Source organism: Hippocampus zosterae, chromosome 2, assembly GCF_025434085.1.
Source record: "Hippocampus zosterae strain Florida chromosome 2, ASM2543408v3, whole genome shotgun sequence".
Taxonomy (NCBI): domain Eukaryota; kingdom Metazoa; phylum Chordata; class Actinopteri; order Syngnathiformes; family Syngnathidae; genus Hippocampus; species Hippocampus zosterae.
In genome coordinates, this window is record NC_067452.1 from 6,809,298 (window position 1) to 6,818,990 (window position 9,693).

Below are 9,693 nucleotides of genomic sequence, written 5' to 3' on the forward strand. Positions count from 1 at the left end.
AGGGGTAGGCTCGCTATGCCTGAGAAGAGTTGATTGCAGTATTTTCCAGACTATAATTCACATTTTTTTTTCATAGTTTGCCGGGGGTGCGACTTATACTCTGGAGCGCCTTGTGTGTGGAATAATTAACACATTCTATCATTTGACGTCATTCTCACATTAAACCACAAGAGGGGGCTCGAGGCCTGTGTTGATGCTTTCCACATTGACCAAAAAAAAAAAAACTACAATTACTCTGACGTCAGCAAAGTAGAAGAGGAAGCACAGCCTCTTCTAGCTCCGAAGTTGCTTAAAAGTGACACGGAGGATGAAGTGACACTGATGGTTTGGTAAACTTATTAGCATGATCATTATGCTACAGTTAACTGAATAACTCTTAATGTTACGTGAACATACCGGGCACATTCTCAGTTCATTGTTTATGCGTCATGTAACGTTAGCATATCGTACTCTTATTCAGCCTGTTGTTTATTTTTATTTGCCTGTATAAATGACATGTCTGTTCTTGGTGTTGGATTTTATCACAAATTTCACCCCAAAATGCGACTTATACTCCAGGGCGACTACTATGTTTCTTTTGTTCTTTATTATGCATTTTATGGCTGCTGCGACTTATAGTCCGGAAAATACAGTACATACGGGTACTGAATAAGTAAACGATCCGTTGGCAATTCTATCCCACCAAACAGAACTGCTTGTCTTCATCCATGTTGTTTTCTCGATATTTGATGACGCCACGGCGACCGTCCACATGGCCATGAACGACACAAAGTTGTTAATTTGTTGCCGAATGAATCGTAGAATGCGTTGCTTTCGTGCTCTGTTGTACTTCTGCCATCTTTCCTTTCTCTCATCCTTATACGGTGTCTGATAGACCACAGTGTTGATTTGTCTGGAGAAGTATAAACCATGGTTTTTCGATGTCACAAACAAGGCGGGGAAAAGGAAGTGCACTTACGCATGCGCATGTTTTATTTCCGTATTATTACGTATCGTATCGCACGGCCGCTGAATCTGTCGTGTGAATGCAAGTGGGGCTGCACCGGGGTTAACACGCTTCTCCTTAGTAAGCAGCTTTATATGTGTGAATGCTCCACAAAATTGACACCGGTATAAGATATATTGCAACAAAATACATCAGTGCAGCACCGATGCAAATGTGTGCTGTGTGAACAACCCTTAAGTTTAGTGACCATTGTGGGGTTTTCCTTTCTTCAATGGAACGGTACTAGTGCATTTTACAGTACTTTTATTTTCCTTGAGGCCTTATGTCATCTAATGTGTCAAAGCACTACTTGTCAAGTTTCACCATCAGCACTTTGAAGTTTACAATCAGTGAGGTCTGTTCTACCACCGCTATTGGCAGGTGAAGGCAAGTGTGACTTTTGCTGTGGTTGCAGTATTAGTTTCAAAAGTATTTAACTGAATTGTGACCCGAGAAGCTGTTTGCATTGCACAGGCATTTACAATGCATCAAAGTGTGCTGCATTCATGCAGCGTCTGCTGGCTGTGTGGTGAACAGGAGAGCCGGGCAGCAGGGAGAGCTGGGTCTGAGGAGACCTACTCTGGCTGGGCTCGGGCAGATGTTGGATTAGCCTCCACCTCTTCCACCGTCTCCAGATCTCGTGCTGCACCTGCAAGAGGATCCCATTAAAATGCTGATATAAAATTTGGCCTCATTAGTATTGCAGTGGTTCACAAAGCTCTACACAAACAGCATACATAGGTCAGATGTGAATGTGAATGATTAGTCTGATTTATCTGATCCTATCTAATTCTTTCACGATATGGAGTGAAAATTATTGTATTTTTCAGCACACAGCTGTTTGTTTGAATAAAAAGAGCAGTAAATAAAGATGAAAAGCTCATACTAATAAAGCCTCATATCAGTCGGCTTGGATTTAAAACAGCTTCCATGTTACATTGAAGTGAATTGATGTGATCAAAGAAAATTAAAAGAAGTACAAAGCTTGTCCATATTACACAGTTTTTACCTCTCCATTCATGAATGCGTAGAGAAGAGCGACCACAAAACCCTCAGAAAAAAAAGTACATTAGGTTATGCATTCGTCATTGCAACGAATTGACATCAGTTCACTTCTTTTACCTGCACGGATGACAGAGCCAGCTCGACAAAGGTCCAGATCTTAAACATTAAGCTGCTGACTTCAACAGGCAAGAAAACAAAGAGGACGTACTGCAGGCCAAACAGGACCACCAGGAAAAATGTGGATTTCATGAATTTCCTGGTCAAAGGGGCAGTCGTTTATTTTCACCTGAGAATGCCACATGTACAACATCGTGTATCTGCACAGTCATATGAAAACCAATATCAAATGGTGGGCAGTGCATTTGTGACTTGGGCAGTCAGTGGGGACTTAAATGGCTGAAAGCACCCCTTAATCCTGCTGCTATCACTGCAGATTTCTAAAATAATATACAATAATGCAACATAACATGGTGTAGAATGGCAGAGAGCGAGAGGCATTTCACATCTTTGAGATGAATACCATTTTACTAAACCAAGAAATGTACTGTAGTTAAGCCTGTATCTTCCTCCAAAAACCAAACCTCTACACTGCATTATGAATTGGAGCAGTTCACAATCAATATTTATTTAACAACAGAACAAAAACATATTTCCAAAAAAATAGATCCTACTAAGCGGAATTGCGGATTATTTATCCATCTATCCATTCGTTGTCCGAGCCGTTGATAGGCCAGAAATTGTATTTATTTATTTTGGGCACCGCTCGTTAACTGTGTAGTCGGACTCGATGAAGCCACTCCATCGTCCATACTTGAGAGCAAAGAGAACACCGATAAAATAAGGACAAGACTGTTTAAGGAAATGAACACGAATTCAATTCCGTGGTGAATGTACACTGCAAATCGTCCAGTGTTAAAAATTCGGGCACAGTGTTAAAAACATTGGCATTAACACCTACAGTAATAAAATAGCCTGTATCTTCGAAGATTTAACATTGATAGGTTGTGAAGCTGGGGTAACACCTCACACTGAGACAATTTTATTCAGCATCATTTTGCCCCTCATTTGAATGATCAAACAAAGCAAGTCAAAAACGTCACCTGATGATATTTGAGGAAAACAGAATTTGCTTTGGTAACTTGGTTTAAAGTATAGGTATCAAATGATCGTGTTAATTGTGAATAATTAATTACAGTCCTATTTAGCGCATTATGTTTTTAATCATGTTAATCTAAATTTTAATCTCTAACATTATTGTTTCTGTAGGTGGGTTGCCTTTTTCAAATAGCCCTTTTGTGTGTTGGCTTCCTGTATTCGAGTTGTTGAGGGTGGGGAAACAACTGTCAGTCACAGCCTGAACAGACAATTATTGGCTCATTATGTTTGGGCTTGTTTAGCATAAACTGATTGGCTCCCATTGGAGTTGGGAGGGCTAAGTAAGCAGCGGTGAGGAGAGGAGAGGTGAAAATGAAGGACCATGTAGAGTTCTCAGCTCAATGAATGGAAAATGTACATTCCAAAAGTTCCCTGACGGCAGCACTATTGATAAAGGTAGGGTGTTGTGCCTAATTTGTAAGGAGTTTCGTCTCCCACATAAATGCAAAGAACCCAGTCGCGAGCCATAGCAAAGCTCTTGCCCAAACTAAATTCGAGGAGAATACCCTGTGTACGAGGCATGAAGTCAGAATAGCTGCTGTGTCCTCTGTAGCCTACCAGAAGTGATTGATGTTTATTTCAGACCTTTATTTTGTCATGATGAACAGTGTTATTTTGGAAGTGCTAACTTACAGCACTGTGATTTAAGGGTCTCATTTATTTTTTATGATCCGAAGCAAGTTCAGTGTTGAGTACTTGTATTGCTCAGAAAAGTGTTCTTAATGTTTTTGATATGTTGAACTAACCACTTTTTATGGACCCAATGTTCTATTTTATTTTTATTTTGAAATTGTTTGGAGATTTACAAAAAACAAAACAGTGATATTGCCCCTGGTGGTCGAAACTAAAAGTTGCAGGTAGGACTTGGGACTCATCTCAAATACAGCAGCAGTGAATGCCTAGGACTGCATCTGTTCAAGTCTGTTTACAAACAATGAAAGACTTTATAAAGCCACTTTTTTGGTCTTTTGACCTGCCTCAGGGCGGCCCGGTAGTCCAGTGGTTAGCACGTCGGCTTCACAGTGCAGAGGTACCGGGTTCGATCCCAGCTCCGGCCTCCCTGTGTGGAGTTTGCATGTTCTCCCCGGGCCTGCGTGGGCTTTCTCCGGGTGCTCCGGTTTCCTCCCACATTCCAAAAACATGCGTGGCAGGCTGATTGAACACTCTAAATTGTCCCTAGGTGTGAGTGTGAGTGCGAATGGTTGTTTGTTTCTGTGTGCCCTGCGATTGGCTGGCAACCCATTCAGGGTGTCCCCCGCCTACTGCCCGGAGACGGCTGGGATGGGCTCCAGCACCCCCCGCGACCCTAGTGAGGATCAAGCGGTACGGAAGATGAATGAATGAATGAATGAATGACCTGCCTCAATAATGTAATGAATTACAAATGAAAATAGTTTTTTTTCAGCACTTTTTAGATGAGATTAAAATATAGATTAATTAGATCAATTAATTATAGATCATAATTAATTAAGATAACCTTTTTTAATCGCTTGACAGCACTAATCTAAACACTCAACAGTGTCATTATTGCTTAACTGTCGACACCCCATTTTGTTGTTGTAACACACTATTGGATGTTGAACACTTAGCCGGAATTCAAATGATCCCTCCAAGGTGTTGAATCAACACTATCAGATTTGCAGTGTAGGTGAGTGCTTCTATTAGTGTTTGGTACAGCAGAGAAGGACTTGTAGGCACTGACTGCATACCACTGCCAGTACAAACTGTCAAATTATGTCTGTACAAAGATAATAATTGTTGGAGACAGTCAGAAAGGTATTGATTACGCCTCTTTTATATAGCATCTTTATTCGGTAACCAATAATTTTGAACCACCTTTCTCGATGAGATGGTTTTGCTTTGGGAAACCGCTCTGAGAGTATCGGCCAAAATTTAGCATTACAGTCATCCCTCGTTTATCGTGGTTAGTGGGGACCAAAACCACCCGCGATAAACAAAAATCCGTGAAGTAGCGAAATAGTAGCATATACAGGTAAATAATTTTTATTTTATTTTAAAGTCCACAAAAAGTCCGCAAACAGTCCGGGAGAAGCTGCAAAACAACAGCGAGTCACATAGAGCAACATATACAGTACTGTACTCCATGTACCTGTATATGGAAAAAAAATTTATGAATATGTTTGAAAAAATCTGCGATGCACCGAATCCGCGATAAACGAACCGTGAAATAGTGTGGGATCACTGTATTGTCAATCAAAGCACATTTGTTGATGCAGCTCTTGTATTGTACCACATGAAACTGCGTAGATGCAGGCCAGCTAATGATTTTGGTTAGTGCATGGGGCATTTAAACAGGACATCATGAGGAAAATACCTACTTGTAGCGGCGGAATTCATTCCCCTGTGCATCTGGCATTCTCAATTTGCTCAACAGAATCCTCAAAATACCCAAGAAGAAGAGGAGATTCATCTGAAGTGTAAAAAGACATTCATCACGGATGCTTGATCAACGGCGAACATGCTGCTATCCGAAAAAGAAGGGAATTGCTTACAAAAATGGTCAGCAAAACTGGCACTCGAAGTATCCACCAAATCCACTCATGTCTTCTAGTTTCCCAGCAGCTGTGGTGGGGGGAAAAAGATATGCTCATCTTCTCAGAATCAGTTTGATGTCGTACTGAATGAAATATAATGTTACCCCTCATTCTCATATGAATACTTGGCACATCCCCAGGAGAAAATAATAATCACTGGCAAGCCTGCATGACATATGCACACACACACGCGCACACACACACACAGAATGAAAAACGAGGAAGAAAACATTCAAATTTTCCTAAACAGGTTCTCCCTACCCCAGCTGAGCAAGATGTACCAAGCGAGGTGCTTCTTTGGGGAGAAGAGGAAGCAGCTCACTAAAGTGAAAAGGAAATGACCCTCCACCAGCAACCAGTTGTAGTTGGCCAGGATGGAGTAGTTGGACAACATCAGAGCAACTTTACACGCCACCTGACAGACCCAAGGGAGAAGGCGTATTTTGTATTGGTTTATTTTTACATGCTGGATAGCGTCTGTCCACATTAGTACACTGACCAGTGACTTTGTGTCTCCTTGTTCACATGTACTATGCAACGATTCTACTGACATCTAGTGGCTACACTAAATAAGATAAGATAAGATATCTTTTATTCGTCACACACTGGGGAAATGTACAGCCTCCAGCAGCAAGAATGTATGTAGAAAGAAGAAAGAGAAAAAAAATGCATCCATCAGTATTGCCTCCAACTTTCAGTTTATCACTGACGTAAATTTGTGCTTCTCTGCGTGTATGTGCGCAAAACCTAAACTTTGTTTCGGGGTCGGTGACTGTCAATGGTATATCCCAAATTTCCATTTGAATTACTGTGAGTGCCCATACAGGTCGCTCCAAGTTAAATAGAATGTTTAAGATTTCATTTATTCATTCAAGCTATGAAGGTGTAACGTTTAGTGAATGTCTGAATGAGGATTGTCTTTGCAGGGTGACGGTACCACTGTTATACCACCCCAGTAGGAATCTGATGTCAATATGACATCAAAATCCAATCTTCAATATTGAATTGATGTCACGTGCCGACTGGGACATTTGAGTCACAGTTCTAAAGTTCGGGGTTCAAATCTGTGCTAAAGCCTTCCTGTGAAGAGTTTACATCTTCTCCTTGTGCTTGTGTGTATTTTCTCCGGGTACTACAGGTTCATTACAAAAACATGCATGTTAGTTCAACATGTAAGAGCAAATCTCCCTACAAGACTCTCTTACTCAACCTGCATCAATTTGGATCAAAACAAGTGACATTCCCGTCATCTCATCGACTAACATATTTTCTGAAGGCATTTGTTTCATGTTGGAAAACTGCATGTTCTCTGGTATTATACTTCTAAATTTAAACCAAGAAATTAAAAAAGATACCGGGTAATAGTCACAGTGGTACAGCTCTTCGTTTGTAAATAGCAGCGAGTCCCGGAGGAAGATGAAGACTGCTTTCAGGATGAAGGAGATGAACAGCTGGATGTGAATGTGGTTCCTGGTACAGTGCAACTTCCTGAGCAAAGACACGCACAGTTAATGTGCTATTTACAATATTGTGAGAGGCGGGCTCATGGTTCTCACCTAAAGAGACAGAGAATTGTGATTGCAAGAATTAGAGATATGAGCGAGAGCGCATATCCGGTCGTATACATCATCTTCACATAGGAGAAATACAAATGGGAATCGGGTGACTGGTGAAGGAAAAGAGAACGTCATTGTACAAAATTCAATCACTTCGATGAATGACACATTGCGGATGTTTATGAGATGATGCAAACCTCGGAGAGAAAGAGAAGCGTCTCATTGAAAGTATAACCACATGCATCTTCATGTGGAATGAGCAGGTCCGTCCAACCACTGGAAGTGCAGTTGCGATAAACTTTACCTTCAAAATATCAAGAACAGTAATTGAAAACAAATATTTTAATGGACAAATAAATTGAGATTTCTGCAGACACTTGTGATTGTGTCATTTATTTTTCCTTGCTTAAATTCTTGGAAAATAATTACAAATAATAGCTGGTCTTGGTAAGAAGTATGCCAACTATGTTGATAAATTCTAATTCATAAATTGTTCATAAATTCTAAACATTAAATTTAATGATTAATCAGAACTAAGTTGATAAATAGAGAAAGGTATTGAAATATCCATTATGAATACAAGAGAAAATTGACACAAGAGTGCCAGGGTGAGGATGTATGTAATCCCAATACAACCCAAAAGAAGTTGTAAAAATATCACGGTTAAGGGTAAAGTATGAGCCTTAATGGAGACTTCTTCTTACTTTTTCTTTTCTGATTGATATAAAAATGATTTAGTAGATATAAACACATAACGGGGTAGGACTAGATAAGTTTTTTACTTCATCCTACTCCCTTGAACATCATAACTGTGTTGAATGAAAACTGATTTCTTTCTTTTTACTTTTTTATCTACCTTATTTTCTGTCAAATTATTACTGTATATGTTTTATGTTCAATAAACAAACAAAAAACAAAATAATATGTTATATGGATAACGTATTTTACCTTCTGCATTGAACACCTGTGGACACGGTTGAGAGATAGTTTCTCCAAGCGAAGCAGGAGGCCAGCAATTCAGGTCATCCCACATTCCATGACAGTTTACGCTCATATTGCTTTCTTTAGTGGAAAAATAGATTTTAATGAAAAACAAAAACACAATTATAATGATGACCACTAGATGTCATTAAAATACTGCATCACATTCCTTTAGGGTTCTTTGAGCACATCCTTTGAGAGTGGTCGGTGGGTTTCATCTTCTTTTATTGTTTGTCTGTCCGTTTTACATTATTTAATTTGCAATTTAAAAGTAACGACTCACCCGAACGCAATCGTTGCAGATCTTCCATGCACCTTTCTTCTTCTTTCATAAATTGAACATGCGGATGGCAACTTAATGACCATTTAGCCTGTAAAACAACAAAAAAGTTTTTTTTTCTTTCTTCCTTTAATTAAAAATTGGGCATGCCATATTCACCTGTGGTATTAGTAGCACGCCAACGAGTCCAGCTTTCGTTATTGTGCCGTCCAAGTACATTCTGCCAATTAAAAGAACTATAACATTCAAATATTGTACCTAATACAGATTCATTCCATCGTGCATTTTGTTAAACGAGACTGGCTTGTGAGAATTTCTCGTACACTTCCAACTACAATTCAATATAATAACACGGGAAAAAATGAAACTTGTCTGAACTTTCAGAATAATACAGCTCGTGCACAATCGCGTGAATCAATTACCTTGGGGTAGTTTCATAAAGATTTGCTGAATTTGTATATATATTTATAAATATATATATGCTTATTATCATAAAGAAATTCATGGTATGATGTAAATTTTATTCACCAGCGAAATGTTCTAGCAAGGAGCCTATCATTTTATTTTGAAATCAAAGTTCAAGTTCCCCCGGTTCTATTTTGAACATCATCATGGCTTTACAGTGATCGGTAAACCGAGAGTATACCTGAGTTGCCATTGGTTCACATGGCTTTTGAACCCACCCCCTCCAGCTAAACTGTCACCTTGGTAACGAAAGCGTTTGTCGCGTGTCATACATCAAAAACATTTTTAAAAAGGAGTTTATATTGGGATTATATTGTCCTGTTGAAGTCAACAAATGCTCGCGTCAAGATGGCACCGTCGTAGATGGTCTTAACATCCACAAAACAATGTGAGCGAAGCATGGCAAAATATTTAGTTACTAGATTGTAATGCGTCATGAAGAACCAACGTCGGGCTTTACGTAGAGGGCAGATGATGACGGTTTCCTTACAGGCTGCATATAGTTTTCCTTAGTTTTGTTTTCCCACGAGACGATGGTAAAACTGTGTTAAAAAATGGCGCCAGTCAAACCGGCTAGAAGGTATAACGAAATGACTGTTGTTAGCCCTTTACCCTTCTTGTTGACGCCGTCAGTGTTACTTATGTGACAATAATACATGTTGACATCCATCTATCCACTTTCTTTTCCACTTTCCACTACATAGGTTCTCG

General features: G+C 39.6%; 1 protein-coding gene across 1 annotated transcript; it reads right to left on the minus strand.

The window, feature by feature from the left end:
• Positions 1–1,391: 1,391 nt before the first annotated feature.
• LOC127596169 (vasoactive intestinal polypeptide receptor 2) lies at positions 1,392–8,955 on the minus strand. Its single transcript, XM_052058356.1, has 15 exons — positions 8,940–8,955; positions 8,841–8,848; positions 8,677–8,775; positions 8,521–8,608; positions 8,205–8,318; positions 7,454–7,560; positions 7,257–7,366; positions 7,056–7,188; positions 5,962–6,115; positions 5,805–5,865; positions 5,659–5,728; positions 5,485–5,576; positions 2,108–2,246; positions 1,995–2,036; positions 1,392–1,634 (listed from the first exon to the last, which is right to left on the minus strand). Exons 1-15 carry the CDS (start codon positions 8,953–8,955, stop codon positions 1,464–1,466), a joined length of 1,404 nt encoding a protein of 467 aa, XP_051914316.1. The 3' UTR covers positions 1,392–1,463.
• Between the last annotated feature and the right edge of the window lie 738 nt (positions 8,956–9,693).

Bases quoted from the DNA above. Each gene is read 5' to 3' on its own strand.
- LOC127596169 (XM_052058356.1), bottom strand. The intron at 7,189-7,256 runs GTGAGAACCATG...GTCTTTGCTCAG, and splicing joins ACAATTCTCTGTCTCTTTAG to GAAGTTGCACTGTACCAGGA. The intron at 2,247-5,484 runs GTAGGTATTTTC...CCCTTTGACCAG, and splicing joins AATGAATTCCGCCGCTACAA to GAAATTCATGAAATCCACAT.